This window comes from Piliocolobus tephrosceles, chromosome 19 (assembly GCF_002776525.5).
Source record: "Piliocolobus tephrosceles isolate RC106 chromosome 19, ASM277652v3, whole genome shotgun sequence".
In the NCBI taxonomy this organism is placed as follows: domain Eukaryota; kingdom Metazoa; phylum Chordata; class Mammalia; order Primates; family Cercopithecidae; genus Piliocolobus; species Piliocolobus tephrosceles.
In genome coordinates this window covers 42414910-42436194 of record NC_045452.1, presented here as the reverse complement: position 1 = coordinate 42436194, position 21285 = coordinate 42414910, and the positions used below count along the sequence as shown (strand labels likewise).

Sequence of the window (21285 nt, the reverse complement as noted above, 5' to 3'; positions counted from 1 at the left end):
GGGAGAAGGAATTGCTACTCCAGAAACTGTCATTCGCCCACACAAAAAGAGGTGGGGTTCAAGGTCTGAACTCTTCCAATGCCTGGGTGCCTTTGGGATTAAATTCAGCTGCAGGTGCCCCCATCACCACTTCCACCTGAGCACTCCAAGAGAAGCCAAGTTATCTTAGACATTGTTTCCCGGAATCTAAGCGACTTGATTTGGAGAGCTGGGTGAGGAGAAACTCACCTCTACACCGGTGAGGGCGTTACGGATGTGAGGCCATTCTCTACCTCCGCTGGAAAAAATGCAAATTAATTAAAGATCGACTGTTTAACAGAACAACGTAGATTTTTACAACTCTTTCCCCATCCCTGCTTTGAAGCCTCCCAGGCTGCAGCCGGGGATCCAGGAGGGAAAGCTCGCAGGCGCAGAGGGGACAATCTGGGAAGTGGTAAAGGGGACACACGGGCACAGGGCCTGTGCTTTCGTTGGAGGCGAGGAAGTGGAGCGCGCGCTGCAGATTCAGCGCGAGGCTAGAGGAGGACCTGGATCCCTGAATCCCGGGGCTGAAAGGGAGCCTCCGGACTGCTGTGCGTGCCGACCTCCTTGGAGCCAGCAGATGCTGGGGCGGCCTACGAACTCCCCAGGTCTGGGCACCGGCAGTGGGGGCAAGGGGCCTTCTGCCTGTCCTTAGAGCACGTAGGATACCCGCGGGCGACATGCCCGGCCAAGCTAGGAGCCTCCTTCCCTGCCCCTCCCCATCAGCCACGGGAGACTTTCTTGGGGCGTCCCCACGACCACCCCCTTCTCACCGGGTCCCCAGTTTGGAAAAGGGCGCAAGAGGCGGGCTTTTCAGGGGCCCCGGGTAGAACAGGAGGGCTCCGAGGCGGGAGAAGGATTGAAGCGCACAGATGCGCCCCAAATTGCGACTATTTACTGGGATCCTTGTGTGGGGAAAGGAGGCTTAGAGGCTCAAGTTGTAGGCTGTTCTAGAGCAGCGAGGCGAGGAACTGGCCCCAAACTCCCTTCTTACGCCCTGGCACAGGTTTCCGGCGCCTCGTGTTCCCAAGGGAGCCCCTGAGCCTATAGCCCCTGCAGGGGGTGGTGCTACGGCTTCAGGGTCCTAAACGCCGAGGTCGGGGGTGGTGGAGCTGTAGAGGCTGCCTGCGCTGAAAGCTCCAGGATCCCAAAATTTGCTTGCGTGGAGCAGGGAGCGGAAGAGGCAGCCGGTCCTCACCCTCCTCTCCCGCCACGCACATACCCTTCTTGACTTTGGAGTGGTTTGCAATCCGCAAGTGTGACCTTGAGTCCTCAGATGGCCGGCAACGCGCCAGAGGTCACGCTCCCCAGAGATACCCCTCTCCCCTCCCCTACTCCAGCTCCCCCTGGAGCCAGGGATAATTGGGGGAGGAGAGGCCGCAGTCAGGGGAAGGGTGGGAAAGCCAGAGAGGGCGGCACTAAGTGATGGCAGCCCGGCAAACACCGGGGCTTCGGGCTGGGCCGCGCTCATTTAATCCCACAAAAATCCCGTTTTGGAGGTGAGAAATAGAGGTTAGAGGTCGAGCCCTTATGGAGATCAGACCGAGGCGACGGGCCCAGCTGGCGTCTTAAAGCAGGGAGGGGGAGTCGGGAGGAGGTGAGACCCCTGCACCCAGGTGGGGGCTCCCAAACTGTTCTGGATTTTCCACACTCCCAGGTCCGATTTTCCATGGAGGGCTGGGAGTAGGGACGGCACCTTCTTGTTGTTAGCCGCATGTGATATTCACAAGAACCCTGTGAGAAGACTTCGTCACAGATGTTTTCAGATGCCTGAGGTTGCCGGAGGGGCAGTGAAAGAATGGCCGTCTAACCTGGTGCTCCTACCAGAGTCCAGGCCCTGTGTCCTGAGCTGGACCCACAGTCCCTGCCACCACCCAGAGGAGGGCGCAAAGCTGGCTGCCTCCTTTACAGGTCTCCCTTAGGCGCCCTTATGAAGGGGGTCGGCCACCTCACAGTGCAGGAACTATCTCCCCGTTTGCTCCCAAAGTCTTCTTGGTGTGGTGCTGTTGATGGTCTCCGTGACCTGCATCTGGAGGGTACCCCCAGGGCCAGCTTCGGGAGAGGAGGGGTCAGGCGAAGGCAGTGTCTGTGACGTGAGGAACCGCAGGCAGGGTGTGGAACCAACACGCACACACTCACAGGTGCTGGGGGGCAGCGGGGAATGAGGCGCTGACTCCCTTTCCCTCCATTTCTCCCTGGGGGTCCCGGCAACCTGGCCATCCCTGACTTCCAATAGCACAGCCTCCCCACAGGTCCTGCAGTGCTGGGCAGGGGTGCAGGGAACTCCCCTCCCCCCCAGTCCCAACCTCACCCCCCTCACCCCCAGCCCACCCCCACCCCTCCAGCAGGAAACCACAGGCTGGGTTGGGGACCCCTGGCTGCTACAGGAGAGCAGTGAGTGCTGGGAGCCGCTAACTCCGAGGCGCCTAGCCCAGACTCTTCTCATCCCATTTTTGAAATAAAGCCCTTCCTTAATTCCAGATAAGGGCCACGTGCTCAGTGCCTCACTTTCGTGGGAGTGTATATCACTCCACAGTACCAAGACAATTTTCTTGCGTTGCAAATCTTCATTTAGTCTCTGCGTTCAGACCAAAGTAGATTTTTATGGGCTGAGTGAAAAAACCTCGCCTGCATTGGTTTCTAATGGAAGAGCTGGCAGCGCCACTGCCCCAGGGTGGGGTGGCCTAGAGGCAGGGGTGCTTGGGAGGAACATCTAGCACCAGGCCACCTCCACCAAGTGGGAAAGGGACGTTTGTACCAAATCTCCGGGGGCATAGCAGAGGCTTTGGGGAATTACAGAAAAACTATAATGATCTAAGAGAACAAGTTATCTTGAAGTGTGCGGGTATTTAAATTATACAGACAATTGTCGGGTGTGCCCAATGCACTTTTGCATGTAGAGCCAGGGCCTTTGAGGAGGCTTTCAGGAGATCCGGGGCAGTGGAGTATGGTCTGGAGTTCATTTCCGTAGGTGCAGATTTCTCCCCAAGTCTTCCCACCATGGGCTTTGCAAGAAGCCAGGGCCCAGAGGCCACGCTCTTGCTAAATTTTTGTGGGTTCAAGTCCCATTGATCTAGCAAGGGCTTAGCTTAATTAAAGTGATTGATTTGCGTTCAGTTGATGCAGAGTGAAGTTTTGCAGTCCTTGTGTGTTTCAGAAATTAAGCATAGTTTACTTACCAAGGGCTTTGAAGGCTTTTGGTCTTACTTAACCTAAATTTCTTTAGCACCAAACAGGGCAAAGGTGGCTCCGGGACAACTGCCCAACCCCAGGAACGACCCAGCAGTAGAGAAAAGGACAGCTGCCACGGTGCATTTGTCCATTTTTGGGAATCAGAATTCCTGAGTCGTTAGTGAAGTCTTACTTCACCAAACCCCAGGACCTTTGTATTTTGGTTCTTGCCATTGCTGGTTAAACGGTTGTAAATGCTGCCGCCACGAGGCCTGGGAGGAAGGACCTGCTGCTGAGAGCATAGGGAGTGCTGCTGTGATCACGGTGGTGAGGGCGATTTCCCGGGATTAAAAAGCCACCTCTGCCCCCGTGGTGGAGGCTGGAGGCCCCCGAATAATGAGCTGTGATTGTATTCTCGGGATCATGTATGTGGAAATTAGCCACCTCTTCAGCCAAGATAAGCCCCTAATTCCTTGAGCCCAGGAGGAGAAATTAAAGGTCATCCCTTTTTAAATCGCGGAATACTTTTTTTTAAAAAAAGTTTTTCGTTGCCGAATAGGGAAGGGTTTGCGAAGCCGCTGCCCTGGGCTGAGGTGCATTTTACGCTTCCAGAGGTCGAGGCCTCCAGAAACCGCGACGCCCTGGGCGTTCCCGGGAAGGCTGAGAGACCCAGGGTGACTGGGTGACTGCACAGTGACTCCTCGGGAACCCACTCGGGGTGCCCGCTTGGAAGGGCTTTGAGGGCCCGGGAACGGTCTCCAGGATCTGCACGGTTAGTCAGGTTCCCCGTCCGTCGTATCCGTCCCTGCCCAGAGGCTCCTGCCTTTGGTTAGGTGCTCGCGTCACCGCACGAAGGCAGGCAGTGGAGGGGCTGGGGCTGGGCCTGGCCTAAAGTTCCTGGGGTGGGGGGAGGGCATCGTGGGTTGGGGCGGGGGGCTCTCCAGCAGCGTCCGCAGTTCGCCCCGCAGGGGTCGCAGCCAGGATTCGGGCGCTAGGCTCGTGGGCCGGGAGGCGGCGGGCATGTTGTCCTCCGGGTAGGTTGGGGTTCAGGCGGTGCACCGGCCCGCGCCATCTGGCGCGGCAGCCACGGCGCTCAGTGGTCTACGGCAAGGCTGCCGGCAGAAAGATTCCGGGGAGGGGTCGGGAGTTGTCCCAGCCCGCGCTAAGCGCCGCAGCCTCGCCCGGCTTTTCTGCTTCCTCGGAGTGTGCAGGGGAAGCCTGGGTTCTCGCGGGGCGCAGCAGTCAGGCCGAGGGCGCAGCAGGAGGGGAGCCCTGATGGGCAGGGCCCTCTTTCCCCTGGTGCGCAATACCAGTTGGTAGCTTTGGGGGAGGTGGTGAGGAAGGGCAGGAGGCCTGTTGAGCGGAGGGGCCGGGGAATCCCTAATTATGTCACAAGAGACCCTTTCCAGTTCGGCCTGTGGCCCATCCTCCCACCGCCCCCAGATTGGAATCTGCTCTCGGGGAGCTCCCAGGTAAACCCCTCCCAGGCGGAAAGTTTCGGATTGGAAGGAGGACCGCGCTCGCGGGGCGCCTGTGAGAGCTGGGAAGCCCAAGGGGTAGCGTGTAGGGGGCTTTTTATGCGGCAGGAGCTGCCTCCTGGGCGGTGGGGACTTTTTGTCTCAGCCTCTCTGCCTTTGGGAAAACCAGGAGTTGCCGGAGAAGCAGGGAAAGAAAGGAGGGAAGGAAGGAGGGTCCTTGGGGGAATATTTACGGGTCAAATCGATATCCCCGTTTGGCCAAGAGAATGGAGATTTCAAAGCAGATTAGATTACTTTGTGGCATTTCAAATAAAACGGCAATTTCAGGGCCGTGAGCACGTGGGCGACCCGCGGGAGCTGTGGGCCTGGCAGGCTCACAAGGGAGCCCGGGCTGCCGGCCGTGGCGGCGATTTCTCCCCCGGCCTTTTCTTTTTTAACCAAGGGCAAAGGGACGACGGCGAGAACACGGATGGCGGCTGCGGAGCCGGGGAGGCAGCGGGGGGACGCGCAGGACTCGTGAGGTGGGCTGGCAGGGTGCAGGGGTTCCGCATGACCTGCCTGGCGCCCAGGCATCGGGCTGGGCGCTGCAGTTTACTGATTTGCTTTCTTCCTCGGTCCAGGTTTAGGAGACGCGTGGGGACAGCCAAGCCGCGCCGGGCCCCTGGACAGCGTCGCCAAGGAGCTGGGATCGCACTTGCTGCAGGTACAGCGGCCGCACCAGGGGAGGAGCGCAGCCGCCGCAGGCTCCCTTCCGACGCCGCCACCCCAGCCTCCAGGCGCCCCTTCCACTGGAGGGCCAGGCAGATTCAGAGGCTGCCGGGGGCTGGGGATAGGGGTGGTCCCCACTGCGGAGGGATGGACGCTTAGCATGTCGGATGCGGCCTGCGGCCAGACCTACCCTAACCCTACATCTGCCCCCACACCCTGCCGAAGGCCCCAGGACTCCCCAGGCCACCTGAGACCTAGGCCAGGGGCGCCTCCCGAGCGTGGTCAAGTACTTTCCAACCTCACTTCCCTCGGCAGCTTCCACCCAGAGCTTGCTCCGTGCCAGGCACTAGGTCCGGAGCAGCAGGAATGATCCCGCTGCTCTGAGCTCTAAAGCATTCGACCGCTGCGTGTGTGCAGGGGGCGCAAGCACGGAGAGACAGCGTCGAATAATAGAATATTAACAGGGACATTTGTCCTGAGCTTACTGCAGGCCACATTCAGTTCCGGACTTTATTGGCTTCCCCTTCCCATCTAGAGTGCGTTCTGTTTTTTGCCTTGTTTTTGTTTGTTTGTTTTTTGTTTTGTTTGGTTTTGGTTTTGGGGTTTTTTTTTTTTTTTTTTGGTTTTTTTGTTTGTTTGTTTTTGAGATGGAGTCTCACTCTGTGGCCCTGGCTGGAGTGCAGTGGCACGATCTCGGCTCACTCCAACCTCCGCCTCCCGGGTTCAAGTGATTCTCCCGCTTCAGCCTCCGGAGTAGCCAGGATTACAGGAATCCGCCATCATGCCTGGCTAATTTTTGTACTTTTGTAGAGACGGGTTTTCACCATGTTGGCCAGGCTGGTCTCGAACTCCTGACCTCTGATGATCCGCCCACCTCAGCCTCTCAAAGTGTTGGAATTACAGGCCTGAGCCAACGCGTCCTGCCTGGGTTCTGTTTTTAACTTCATTTTTTTAGAGGGGGAAATTGAAGCACAGAGAGGTTAAATAACATGTCTAAGGTCACACAGCAAGAGGTGGAGCAGGGTTAGCCCATTGGCCTAGCTCTAGAGCCCAGACGGATAACCAGAACTTGGTGAGGCCTCCGGGCTCTTGCTTGGTTTGGAGCCAGGTGCTTAACTCCCCGAGCCCGGGGCCATTCACCCTGCAGGAGTTGCACGCGCCACCCTGACCTCAGCTTTTCCCTGGCAGCAGAGGGGCTTTGTGGGTCTTCCGGGTAACCCTGGGCACAGCTCCCCACTTCCAGGTGGGCGGTTAGCGCTGGCTGGGGACAGATCCCAATCTTTCAAATGCCCTTTACAGAGCCTCATCAACGACCCGATTCATTCCCCCCTCCTGTCATTTGTCTCTGCCATCGAAAAATGCCTACCGAGAGCTGCTCTGCATTTCCGCCCTCTATTTTGTGTTTTACTTTAAAATAATAATTTAAAAAATGTTGGCTGCAGGATGCCATGACTTAGGTCAGCGAGTCAGCCACTAGCTCTGCATTTCCAAAAAGCAGATCTTTTCACAACTCTCTTGCCCCAAGTGCCCTAGTGTGGTTTATTTTTTAAAATGCATGCCTGCGGAAGAGAAGACCCGGGGAATATTTGAAACCTCGAGCTTTTACAACATAAAGCGCATGGTGTGGCCGCGGCGGGTAATGGCGCTCTGGGAGCCCTGCCCAGGCGGCCTCTGCTCCCCCTCCTTCACTTCCAGCTCGGAGCTGGGTGTGTTGCAAGTTTCATACTCCTACATATTGTAAGTGACACTAATATCAGGGACAACTAAGTGCTGGGGAACTTCAGTGAAAACCTGGTTGGCAAAGTCAACACCCCCAGACTTCTCCATGCTACATTTCTTTAATTAATTCCGGAGTAGTGTGTGGACGGGTGTCTTTGCAGTTATTATACATGTAAGTGAATTAGGTCATTTGAAGCTACGAAGTCATACCCAACATTTTCCATTAAGAATGTTATTTTTTTAGCTACTGCTGGCAACTTTTAGAATTTAATTATGATAATTTTCCTCTTTTCCTCATTATCCCAGATATGGCTGGTTGTGAGATACTTTTCCACTAAATGTGTCTCTTTAATGATTTTGGAGTTAAGAAAGCATGCCAAATGCACCAAGACATTTATAACTTTAGAAATTGCTGTATAGTTTATATTTTTGGAACACCACAGGTTTAGGTGGGAAAATATTTTGCAGCTGAGTTAGAAACTTGAAAGTTAGGCTAATAATCAAGATGCTGATTTTCAACCTTAGCATCGGGGAAGGTAATGATAGTTTAGTTGGCAAAGACTTTTTGCAGCAAACTGTATTTGAGACAGCAGAATCCAAGGATATCTTTCAAGATTCACTTATACTACATTGTTTTTAGCCCCCTCTCTAGGGGTTGGGGGGGAGGGTGGCTTAGAAAAACCAAAGGTAATCTGGTTTCAATTACATGCTGTAAAAATAGAATTTGTGGCCAGAAATTAATTTGGGATATTTTTTATGGGGGCAGCATTGTGGGTTGCATGAGACTTTCACCAACTTTATTGCTTTCTTTTGGTTCTGGATCTAAAATATGAATGAGTAAATAAAATACAGTTTCCTTTTTCAAAAATAATTTAGTCTTTTTATCCTCGATACATAAACATAATCATTACCTTTTATTTGTCTTAATTACCTCTTATAGTTTTACTTTATTTTTGAGGGTTAGCCAACTTAGGAAAAATCAGAATTTCATTTGGGTAGTTTTCGTTTTTCAGAAGTTGATACTTTTCCTCCTTGAATTTTGCAAAGGTTATTTGATCTCTTGCAAATTCTAAATAATTAATTCTGTAGACATAGTCTGGTAAAATAACCAGGTATTTTGTTTTATTTTCTGGGCAGTGGTAGTGTTCGGAATTTATTATTCAAATGGTACTTAGAGGTAACTAGAAAATTGTGGCAAATAAAGCATATGTCCTAGTGGTATAAATGACTGCCAATTATGACATAAAATGGTCTATATAGTGGTAGATTTTCCCTTAAGTACCATAGAACTCCAGATTTGTACTAAGTGCTAAAATAACCCAAACAATAAAGCTACTACATTTAAACTGAGCATGATAGGAATTCTCAAATGTTTTGCATGATTTTTGTGATGTGGATGTATGATTGTTTCTAAAGTGCTTTAAAAGCATTGCAGAGCCTGGACTGGGAACCAAACCCTGGGTGCTGTTTCCTACAGTCCTTTTTAAGACCGTGGGCTTTGTTTTTGCATTTAGCAAGCATATGTTGATGGTCATATTTGATGCATCCCTCCATCCCAGTGACTGTACCATTGTTAGATTTAACTCTAATGTAGAATGATCATCTCTTATTCTGACATTTTATCTTTTACAGACTTTGGATGGATTTGTTTTTGTGGTAGCATCTGATGGCAAAATCATGTATATATCCGAGACTGCTTCTGTCCATTTAGGCTTGTCCCAGGTGGGTATTGCCTAATTTTTTGTGCAACCAAAATATTAAACGAAGTGATAGCAGATTTTGACAGCCTCGCCCAACTTGAAAATGCGTCTGTTTAAGTGTTTGCTTTTGTGTAGGAACATATCCCCAAACTGCAAAATCCTCTTCTCAGGACATCCTGCAGGGGTTTGCTTCTTCATATTACGTTTTATTTTTTACTTTCTTTTTCCCTTGGGGTTTCATGACCAGTGTGTCTTTGCCACATCAGCTTTATTCCGAGACTCTGTCCCATACTTGGACTATCTGCTTACATAGTAATGCTAGATGCCCTGAAAAGAGCTTCACAAAGGGACATGTTTCAGTACACACTTGCTGGTCTGCACGCGGTATTATGAGTTGCTATAAAGCAAGAGGTAAGCTGATGTGGAACATGGATTTTATGCAGAACATTCTTTGGGGAGAGAGAATGGGGAGGGGTAGATTTATGAGTGTTCACATGGAATTCAGGGTCATTTTTCCTGACTTTTTCCAGTTCAGTGGTCGTTTCAGCAAAGCATTTTATATGCTTGTGATAGAAACTTATAAAATTCAGTTTACTACTGTTTTGAACAGCAAAATGTCTTTAGAACATCTGAATATTACCAATTTTTCTGGAAAGATGAAATCATTTTCTTAAAAAGGTCCATCGTTTCCTTAGAGGAAAGAGGGGGACTTAACTTTGTCTCTCCCTGGCAAGCCAAGGGTTTGGTGGGGGTATTTGGGGCTCCCTGGGCCCATTGACCGTTTGAAAGGGGAGAGTGTAACTGATCATTCTCATTCGCGTGCCTGACTTAACAAATGCGCATGATGATTTTAAAAGCCACATTTTAAACTACATATAGGGACTGTTTCTTCACATTGTGAACTATCAGAGTGACTTTTCACCATGACTGAAGACACACTAGAATTAATGATAGATACAGCAGATGGGTTCCAGAGAGGCCCATAAGGAATTTGAATTACACCCGCCTCCTAATGTAGTTAAGCCAAAATAAAACATGCCGATTAATGTGGCTTCAGTTTGCTCAATGAAAAACAAAATGACCACATTTGGCAACCTGCATCTGGTGTACTCTTTTTTTTTTTTCTGCCAATACTTTTTTTTTTTTTAAAATAAACTTGCTGTTTGTTTACAACCTTCTCTTCCGATGTATGGATATCCTCATCCAGGTCCACGTGGGTTTATATAACTCCGTGTTTCTTAGGCAAAGCCCTTTAAAATGAATTACATATTAAATTGATTTGGAAGTTTTTCTCTTCCTCTTCTCTGCTTTTATCAAACCAAGTCTCCCAAATACAGTTTACTAAGGCTTGGCCCTTGTATCTATGTGACTCAAGAGATTAGCGTACTTGTAGAATGGGAACTACTGTTGGAAATAGGAAATGTACTATTTTCCATAGTTATTAGCTTGGTGCAAAAGTAAATGTGGTCTTTCCATTACTTTTAATGGCAATGACTGCAATTACCTTTGCACCAACCTACTATTATTCTCTGAATTTTTACCTTCCCCTATTTGGAATTATTCAGGGCCCTTAAGTTGTACCCAGACTAGTTTCTACTTCTGATTTGGCCCAATTACTTACCTTTTTTAACCGTTTACAAAACCTTTCGTAGTCTTACAGTAATGTCACAAACACAACAAAACATTTCACACACTTTTAAAGATGACTGTTCGAAAATCTTAAATAAGTAAAGTCACTGTTATCAAATATTAAATTTAGATCTGAGCTCCCAAGCAGTCAAAGCAAAAAGGGAAATGCATTCAGTTATACAGTTTTCATTGTCTGCTACGGCTCGTTCTTAACCTACTTGAACCTTGTAACTTAAATAATAAAATCATGCCTGCTCTGTCTTTAAGGATCGTGGTGAGAAACAGATCAAAATGCCTATTCCATGTGATTTACAAACTATGGGGAGCAACACAAAATCCAGGCATACTCACAGTTTCATTATAACAAAGTTGCTTTCAGCAGAGTCCTTTGGGGGCTCCTATTAGGGCTGCTTGGTCATTTGGAATGTCCTGGCCCATCCAGAGGTACTGTGCACGTCCCAAGAGATCCAGTTCATTCAGTCAGGCCATCCAAGTTAGCCGCTCTGTGCTATTTTTCTCTTTTTATGTGGAAAATAGAATTGATTGATTATAAACACAATAATTAAGAAGGACCAAAATATTGGACAGGTGACAAATCTGCCTCGTGTTCATGATCGACTCCACGGAAGGAAATCCAGGCAGCCTCACAAGTTGAAGTACTCTATTTCCTCATGATCATAATGCAGCAGGAAAACTTGGCCTCGTAATTTTGAGAGAGGAGAGGGGTTAGGCACTATCATTTTCTAAGAAAGTTGTAGAGATGCATTGTCTCTTTCTCTCCAGCAGAAGTAACAGTTTCTAAAACAATAAGTCTGATCATCTGCCTAGAGCAACTGATTTTTTCTAATTTCTCTGTGGGGCTGTGTTAGCATCAGTCCACAGCTACAAAAACACTTTAGTGCCGACGTGCCCTCTTTGTTGGTGTCTAGGGAGCGTTCCGTGGCGAACTGTTTAAATAAGCAACAACAAACTTTTCTCTCAAATATGCCTCCTGTTCATGATTAACTCCATAGAAGGAAATCTAGGCAGAATCACAATGTGTATTTTTTTCTGTCTTCTTTACTTAAATAGTAAAATAAGGTATTGAATAGGATGTCAAATACCCAACTGGTCTTTTAAACATTTTTGCACCTTTAGATTATTTTTTTAAAGTCAGGCAAATGTATCAAGCATGAGACCTTTATTAAAATGGGCTTACATTTTTTTTTAAGTCACGAGAGAGAAAAGTGTTAATAAAATTTTACCCAGTAGTCAGAGTAACCTTTTAAACAGAATTTCTGATGAATAATGATAGTAGTAATAGCTGATACATGCTGCTTTTTTGTGTTCCAAAAACTTTCAATTACCTTCAATGACATTATCTCATTAAGTAAAGCTGTCTTTCATGTTAATTCAGCCTTAAACTTTATGTTAAAAGATAATAGAGAATATAAGCCCCTAGATCTGCTATAATTGTGTGGAAATTCACTGCAAAGTGGTATTTTTTGTTTTGTTTTTGGTCTAACCTCTACTAAATAACTATCCAAATTCTCTATTTGAGGGTATAGAAATGATTCTTTATGGGTTATAAGCCCATCTCCATTCCAAGTCTTTTATTAAGCCTTACTTGAACAAGTGTTGAAATAAATCTACTTCGTATGGCAGAGCTTTTTAGTTTATTTTTTTGTTTCCACTCGTAAACAAGTGATTGTTGCTGACAAACTTTGGTACTAAAACAATGACAGAGACAACCATAAAATGCCAGTTGTCTCCTCAGCCCAGGGTCCAAGCGTCAGGCAATAGAGAGGCGGCTTTCAGCCTGAAAATTCCCTTTGGTGGACACACTCACACACATGTCCACACACAAAACATCTAGACAAGTTTCTATCTAGTGGATGAGGTAGAGTTGGGACAGTAATCTTTTTCCATGCATGTTTACTAAATGATTTAGTTCTATGTGCTTTTTTGGTTAATGCAATTATTTTACTTTTATTTAGGGAGGAGGAGAAAAAAAGCCCCTTATAGCTGCTGTATACATTTTTAAGTATCTTTGAGTTAAGTTTCCTCACTAACATTGCATACAGTTATATAGCATCTAGGTAGCTAGTATACATGTTCAGATAAATATAGGTATGTATGAAATAGCTGTTTATGAGACACATAAAAGATTGTCTTATTTGAGATTGTGGCCAGAAACGACCATAAATATATCGATGATGTAGTGTGGAGGTACAAGATCTAATCCTTTCACTTTTGAAATGAAGACAAAAGACAACATATTATGTTTGTCGACATAACTTGAACCCTGAAACCCAAACCATTTTATTTTAAAATGCTTAATTTACCATACTCAGCAAAATGCCCCAGAGTAACGTGCATTTGCGGAGTGCCAAGCGATCCTGCCCTTCCCCACAGAATATATGCATTTAGTGCTGTATTTATCATGTGTAGTTTTCTTGGCAGGAAGAAAAGCTATTCAGCAAGACATAAAAAAGCTCTTACTAGGAAAGCTATCCATTTTGTAGTTAGCAGGGTTTTACAAATACTAAAATATCACATGGAAGGTCTGTTTTAATAAGGCTGATATATGAGACCCAGGGAGTTTTATAGCGACAACCATAATTTTTTTTTTTTTTTTTTTTTTTTTTTTTGTGAGGTAGTCACATTTCTTTCAGTGTTCAAAAGCACAGATAGGTATGTAAATACAGGAAACACCATGTCAGCCATAATTTTGAGTTAAGGTCAGGACTGTTTTATCATTCTAAAATTTGTCATTTGAAGACATTTCCGTTATTTGAAGGCTGTTTCACTTCCTAGGCAGCTCTGGAGTTTTCACGTTCATTTTATCACAGAGCCGAGCCTTCAGAAAACCAAGCCTTTCATCTGTGCAGCCTCACCCTTCTCATTCTTCAAACACATGTGATGAGAACGGGAACACTGAAAACACAAGAAGCTACTCTGGGATTAAAACGCAAACCTAACCCTTAATAAGCACAGATGGAAGGTCTTTCTGCAAGGATATGAAGATGTTTCCCGAAAACACATCAGTTACTTTTTTCTAGAAAAGAACTTTGAGCAAACCAGAATTATTCTTTTTCCCTAAAAACATGGGGAAGGGAGAAACGATAGGCCAATATAACATTTCTCTATTTTGTTATTTTTTCATTTTTTAAATAAACTGTTGAAATTGTGAGTTAATATATATTTTCTTTTCTTTTCTTTTCTTTTTTTTTTTTTTTTGAGACGGAGTCTTGCTCTGTCGCCCAGGCTGGAGTGCAGTGGTGTGATGTCGGCTCACTGCAAACTCTGCCTCCCGGGTTCAAACGATTCTCCTGCCTCAGCCTCCCGTGCAGCTGGGAGCACAGCTGCATGCCACCATGCCTGGCTAATTTTTGTATTTTTGGTATGACATGATTTTGCCGTGTTGGCCAGGCTGGTCTTGAACTCCTGACCTCAGGTGATCCGCCTGTCTCGGCCTCCCAAAGTGTCAATATATATTTTCTTAAGCCAGCTCTTATTTTTTAGCCTCTGTCACTCCGCACCTGGACAGGCCTTCCCAGGGCATATTCATTGCCACCCTGAGGAAAAAGGAAATGGTCCTGTCCCCAATGGTTGACTTACATGGTGCCAGTTTATTTAAACTTTTTACAGATTAACAGGAATGACTCGAAAGAAGAATGTTCAGTTTTTATTATTTTTCTTAAATGAAATCCTGTAATAACTTTTCAGGGAGGCCAGTGTCCATCTGGGAGATCTATTGAGAAAGTGCCAGGCTTGGGAAGTGGGTGTTAAGTAAAGGGTAGGGAGGATTCCTCTAATAGGATTCTCTCCGTTGCTCTGTTTGCATAATATTGGAAGGAAACATTCCATGAATAATGTGAAAAATAGAACTGTGAGAGCCATTTTAGGGACCAGATGACTTAGCAGGCCAGAAGTGTAATTTATTCTGAATAAGAAGGCAACTCGCTCATCTTAACAAATTGGAAGAACTGGCTCGGAGGACTGAGATAGATCACTTCACCCCTCCACTACCCCTTGGTCCCAAGTTAAAGCTGATGGCCTAGATGCTAATCTGGAAAGGCAGCTCCCAGGAGAACTTCTCCACTAAGCAGCTGGCTGGGTTGTCCTGCTGCGTGAGGTGGCACCGTCAGGACGGCCGCTTTGCAGATAATCATGTCTGTCCTCTGATGGAGAGCCACAGGCTCCCGGCGACACCTCCAGCAAGACACACCTAAAAATAACAAGGGGGTGGCTCGGGACAAGACACACCACGAGCCTCCTTTTGTTATCTTAAGTTACCCTCTCTCCTTAGGGCAGGGTCGAGAAGGAATTCTCCAGACCAACCCAGGATCCTTCGCCACCCGAGGATGGTTTCCCAGTGCTTTGAGTTTCTTCTCAGGCTGGGCACTGGGGCTCCTCTTGGCGGTGGAGGAAGTCCTACCACTGGCCCTGGGCCTCCCCTGAACAATGCTGGGGTTTGCCGACTCACTTTCCTTGTCAGCCACTCTCAGCACTATTGATTATAGCTCTAAAAATAGGATCCACCCACCACTGCTCAGAAGGCTGCTCTGCTAGTCATTTCTAGAACATTCTGTGCCACTGTCCGTCTTAAGGTGGGTGGAGGCCCAGGTGTTGAGACTGTATCATATCCTCTCCTGGTACTTACATTTGGGAGAACATTCAAGTTCGGGAATTGGGGTTCCAGGGACCTCTGTGTAAAAATTGTAACTATGATGGGTATTTTCCCGGGGCCATCCATTCCTGCAAAGTGACACGGACATGCTGTCCCCTGGGGGCTGTGTCTGGAAATAGGTGGCGTCGGACTGTTGAGGCAGCAACCCCAGGACATAATCCCCACATAACGAGGCTCTCTGGAGCAGGCCCAGGCCCTCCCGCAGGTCACGCACAGCCCCAGCCACACCCCTGGGCGGGAGCCACAGAATTAGCACAGTCATTGCGGACTGGGAGGGCCAGAGAAACATTGCTGGCAATGTGAGAGAGGCCTGGCAGCGCCTGAGGGCACAGCTCAGAGCCACGAAGAAAGGGCCTTTGTCTGAGTTCGTATCCTCCTCGGGCGCAATGGAGCCCCCACCGTGGCCGGCTGGGCGGCCTCAGAGTGGACGAGACTCCTACAGGGAGCGCAGTGTGGACAGGACAGCTGGCCTCCTGGCCGGCCAGTCCCCTCAGATCGCCAGCAAGGGAAGGACAGAGACCGCGGCCTGGGTCCGTTTCAAGCCCTCTTCTGTATGAAGAATGCTGCCCAGGCCAGCAGCGCCGCCCACCTCTGGCACCCACCTTTTCCACCCTTTGCTTTCAGGTCCTTCCTGCTAAGGGTTCTCTTGGCTCCAAGCTCAAGCCTCAGTGCCCTGGCCTTTTTAGACGGTGTGGGAGACAGTTCAGAGCTCTGAGCTCTGTTGAGAAAAGAAAACTGTTTCTGCATTTGGCAAAGGCGTGGGTTGTCAGCAGAGATCAAAGTTCTGTTCCTGGCAGGGTGCGCACCTGTGACACACCTTGCCCCTCCCCCTGCGCCAATCCCAGAGGAGTGGTGGCATTTCTGACCCTTCCCTTCCACGGCAGGTGGAGCTCACGGGCAACAGTATTTATGAATACATCCATCCTTCCGACCACGACGAGATGACCGCTGTCCTCACGGCCCACCAGCCGCTGCACCACCACCTGCTCCAAGGTATTCCATCCAGAGGAAAAAAACCAGACTAAAAGCAAGGCAGTGTTCTTAAATGGAACTCAGGGCTTTGCTTCCCACGTCTGCCAAGTGGCTGGACATGACTAGGACTGCCCAGCCCAGGTCTCTCCAATACACACACAGCATCCACCATGTGGGGATTTGCATTTATACCTGTGTCTTTTAAGCCAATATTCATCACGCTGCTACTGTTGGCCAGAAACTGTGTTGAGCGCTAGGCAGAAGAGGAAAGTGCTGCAAGCCTGCTCCCCTCATTTGCTGTTGGTTCAGAGTTGGGTTACAGCATCACGGGGCTAGACCAAGCTTCTCCTTAACCAAGATGCCAGGCCTAAAACTCGGGGGTCAGGGGTGCTCCATGACATTTCGCGGGGAAAATTACATTTGTGTTTCCTCCGGTTGAAATTTGGCATTTCCTTTGCTTCTGATTATAGACGATAAACCATCTTGGGATCACTAGTACCTGTGGTTTTGCCAACAACAGAAATCACAGATATTTTCCATATCATATTAAAGTTTTGCAGGTTTAAACATACCGCTTATGCCCACTTTAGAATTTCAGGAGTTCTGAGACCTGCTACTGAATCTTCTTATTTATGTATTAATAAAGCAGCACATTTATATCCATATCACTGTGTTGAAATATTTTGATAATTATTTTCCAATACAGTTGCTTTTTTGGTAATCTTATATATTTTATTTTATGTATTTAAAAATGTTACTCCAAGTAGGCATCTGTAGGTTTTGTGCTGTGGCACAAATCATTAAGAAGCCCTGGTCATTACACAAATGACTCCTTTAATTTCTTTTATTTTGAGACGGAGTCTCACTCTGCCGCCCAGGCTGGAGTGCAGTGGCCGGATCTCAGCTCACTGCAAGCTCCGCCTCCTGAGTTTACGCCATTCTCCTGCCTCAGCCTCCCGAGTGGCTGGGACTACAGGCGCCCGCCACGTCACCCGGCTAGATTTTTGTATTTTTTAGTAGAGACGGGGTTTCACCGTGGTAGCCAGGATGGTCTCGATCTCCTGACCTCGTGATCCGCCCGTCTCGGCCTCCCAAAGTGCTGGGATTACAGGCTTGAGCCACCGCGCCCGGCCCGACTCCTTAAATTTCAATTGCGATGAGTGCTAGGAAGATACAGAAGAACTTCTTCCAGGGGCCCTGGCCTTTTAACTCCCTCCAACCATCCAGTGAGGCCAACAGGCCTCTTGACAAATGGGTCTTGTGTGTGCTTTGGACTATAGTACCCAGCTTGGCCAAAATACCCCAGTGGAACAAAATGCAAAAGAAGAGGCCTTAAGGATGATGAGAATGGAGTAGCTGGCTGCAGGAAAAAAACGAGTTGCATTCGTATTGCTGTCTTCTGGGGGGGCAGTCATTCTCGGGCTGGGAAAAGAGAATACAAAATAGCACACACAGTTGTAAAATCCCTTGCAGACAGTTCTGTGGCCCCCAAGTTCCAGCTCCAGAAATAGTTACTGGAGTCTAATCCTTACCAAGGAGAGAGCCTGGCACGTTCATTTCTGAAATGAGATGGGGCACCTAGTTGTAGCTAAGGTCTGATTCTTGGATATGATATGTCTGCATACGTCATACGTCAACATGAATCATGGCTCTGAAGAGGGAATTTCTTTTTCTTTTTTTTTTTTTTTTTTTCTTTTTTTTGAGATGGAGTCTCTCTCTGTCGCCCAGGCTGGAGTGCAGTGGCCGGATCTCAGGCGCCCGCCACCACGTCCGGTTAGTTTTTTGTATTTTTTAGTAGAGATGGGGTTTCACCATGTTAGCCAGGATGGTCTCGATCTCCTGACCTCGTGATCCGCCCGTCTCGGCCTCCCAAAATGCTGGGATTACAGGCGTGAGCCACCGCGCCCGGCCTGAAGAGGGAATTTCTAACAAAATCAGGGCTAGGCTAGAACATCGCCCCTGAATCGAATTCTTTCACTGTGGGGTTGTTTAAAGCTGGACAAAGACAACAGGTGTCAGAGAATTGCAGAACACAGGGCTGTTGTTGTTTTTGAAAATTGCACAGTATGGTTTTTTGTTTTGTTTTGCTTTGATTTTTGGAGTCCGAGTTTCGTTCTTGTTACCCAGGCATGGAGTGCAGTGGCCTGATCTCTGCTCACTGCAACCTCCGCCTCCCGGGTTCAAGTGATTCTCCTGCCTCAGCCTCCCAAGTAGCTGGGATTACAGGTGCCTGCCACCAGGCCTGGCTAATTTTGTTTGTATTTTTATTAGAGACAGGGTTTTGCCATGTTGGCCAGGTGGTCTCGAAGCTCAGGTGATCCGCCCACCTCAGCCTCCCAAAGTGCTGGGATTTACAGGCGTGAGCCACCGCGCCTGGCCTGAAAATTGCACAGTACATTAACTGTGTGGCACTGTGCTTTCTCCCCCTACCCCTGGTTTCATTTTACCCTGTCTGGGTCATAACCTCCCAAAGAGGGATTATAAATGAGAGCAAATGAGTCTTGGGAATATCATGAGACCGTTTCACCCCTTCTGTGGCCCTCAAGTCTGAAGCAACACGAGTTGAAAGTGCTGAGGCTGCACCTGACTCATTTCCACAGCCAGCCGAGGGGTGCAGGGATTGAGATCCCCAAGTGCTTGGTTTTCTCCCCAGCTGCTCCCTTGCTGACTTTCTGTGTCTGAAATGACCCCCACTGTTTTATGATAAACCTGTGAGAAATGGGTTCTCCCCAGAACTTGGTAGTTAATGACTGGTTGATGTATATTAGACCTGAGCTTCCACCCACCGTGCTTATCTGGAAATAGCTGGGGCAGGCAGCCATGTTAGAGGGAAGCTTTTTGCCCACAGACACCAACTGCAGGGGGAATTGTGGGTAAAATATGGCAGCCTCTCCAACTAGGGGAGGTGGGGGGTGCCCTCTGAGGTGATTCCTGAGCTTCCACAGGGCAGTGACCTCAGGGAGGGTGGAAGACCTTGCTTCCATTCCTAACCTCCCTTTAAAAATTCATGTATTAACCTCCACCACAGGGCTGTTTATTTAGAGTGGGGTGACCTCACCCTCCCTCAGAGGTCCTTCTCTATTTGTGTCTCAGGGCACTGGTGTCCCTTCCTGAGGCAGAGGGTGTTTCCTTAGGGGACACATTTGCATTGACAATGGCGAGGTCAGAGATTTGCATGTGAGGCCTGCAAAAGCAAAGTGAGTGAGTAGGAAGGGCAGAGCCCTGGAGAGACAGAGATGATGGGGTGGTCCTTCCAGGGCTAGAAATGAGGGAGAAAGCATGGATCTGCCGAGCCTGGGTCACACGTACTTAAGTCCTGCTACCCTGAGGGAAGTCAGAGGCTTCTGGGCCTTCCCGGAGCTCACAGCTCCCAGGAGCGGGCAACTGCAGGTGGAGCTCTGCAGGGCCCATCAGGGGCCTCAGATGTGGCCTCATTTGGCTGCCTTCCTTTAGAGCCGAGGAATCCACACCAGGACTGGGCTGGTGTCTCCACTGCCCCACCCAGATCTCAGCCAAGGCTGAAGATCTCTGAGCAGGGCCTGGGCACACTGAGAAGGCCTCTGGCAGCTGCGTCTGGCCCTGGGAACACATTGGTGAGGCTGGAAGAAGGATGGGGGAAGCAGGGAGGGGCAGCTGCCAACCTCACCTTGCTCCTGCTTGCAGAGTATGAGATAGAGAGGTCGTTCTTTCTTCGAATGAAGTGTGTCTTGGCGAAAAGGAACGCGGGCCTGACCTGCAGTGGATACAAGGTACGGGGAGTATGGGTGCGGGGAGGAGCTGGCCGTGGGTCCTCCCTGTGTGTCTTCAAGAGCTTCTGCAGCAAGGCAGGCATGGGAACGCAAACTCATCATCCCCACTAATGTAGAACTCTCCAGGAACATGGGGCACAGTCTGGTAGAGGCACATGTGACATCTGGTGTTTTAGGAGGATGTTCCAGGCTGGCTGGAATTCATCGCGTAAGACCTGGAATCAGCGTGGCTTAGGGCAGATTTTATTAATACCTTGGCGCTTTGCATGTGGACCAGTCCCACTGGAGCTGCCGCCTCTGGAGTTTATTGAGGCCCATCCCGGGCATGGTGCAGCCAGGAGTGGTATCCAGAGCACGGACCCTGCTCTTCCTCTCAGGATGCTCCACCGAGTTCCCTGCCACCTATGGCGGTGTGCACCACAGTAATGCTAGAGCCCTTTCCAAGGCACGAGGCAGAGCTTTCATCTGCAGCACCACATCTGGGCCACTCCCTCAAGCATCTCAGCTGCCCTTTGGAATGAGCAGCACCGGCCAGGTTTTGTAGTCAAGGACCACAGGAGGGATGGCAGAAGGGGCTCAGTGGCAGAGCTGGGACTCTGAGCCCAGCCCATGCTCCTCCCTGGCTCCACTTCTCTGCCAGACACCACTGCTTGTTCTGGTTAATTCCAGAATGGAGGAGTAGGTTGCGTCTCAGGGCACGAGAGTCAGCCGCTCCCCAGGGAAAAGTGGGTCGGGAGAAGTCTGTGCTGAGTGCCCCCCGCCAACCCTTTTGTCCCCTCTCTGGGCTCCTCACCCTCCTCCCAGGCATCTTCACTGCCATCTCTCCAACCTCAGAGGACACACATCATAACCCATCAGTATGAGGCAGGAGGCTGCTAGAAACTTTCTTCCAGGAGGATTTTCCCCCTAGAAAAGGAGGGAGGAGGATGGGGTGAGAGGAAAGGGCACTTTTGTACCTTTGTCTTCTTTTTCTGGAAGGCCCCGCCCCAACTCCCCTCTTTGACCCCACTCTGAGCTCCTCCTTTGACCTGTGTCTCACTGTGCTGTTACAGTTTGGGGGATATGTTTCTTCCTTCTTGTCCCAGATACTAAGCCTCTTTGGGCCACGGTGGGGCCCCAGGAGCCTACAGACATTCTTCAGAGGACTTGGGTCTTTTTGTTAAGGGACAGGGTCTTGCTCTGTCACCCAGGCTGGAGTGCAGTGGTGCAATCACAGCTCACTGAAGCCTCAAACTCCTGGGCTTAAATGATCCTCCCACTTCAGCCTTCTGAGTAGCTGGGGCCACAGGCACACACCACCACACCCAGCTAGTTTTTAAAATTTTTTGTGGTGATAGGGTCTTGCTGTATTTCCAGGCTGATCTTGAGTCCCTAGCCTCAGTCAGTCCTCCTGCCTTGGCCTCCCCAAGTGTCGGGATTACAGACAGGAGCCACCGAGCCTGGATGGGACTTGGGTCTTGACTTTT

At 49.0% G+C, this 21285-nt stretch overlaps 1 protein-coding gene across 1 annotated transcript in view; it reads left to right on the top strand.

Annotated features, from left to right (window-relative positions):
* Positions 1-21285, top strand: part of SIM2 (SIM bHLH transcription factor 2) — a 42476-nt gene that overhangs the window by 4316 nt on the left and 16875 nt on the right. Inside the window, exons 2-5 of the mRNA XM_023191378.3 lie at positions 5291-5373; positions 8730-8819; positions 15983-16091; positions 19734-19819. Of these exons, the coding sequence (XP_023047146.1) occupies positions 5291-5373; positions 8730-8819; positions 15983-16091; positions 19734-19819 (368 nt within the window). The remainder of the gene's footprint in view (positions 1-5290; positions 5374-8729; positions 8820-15982; positions 16092-19733; positions 19820-21285) is intronic.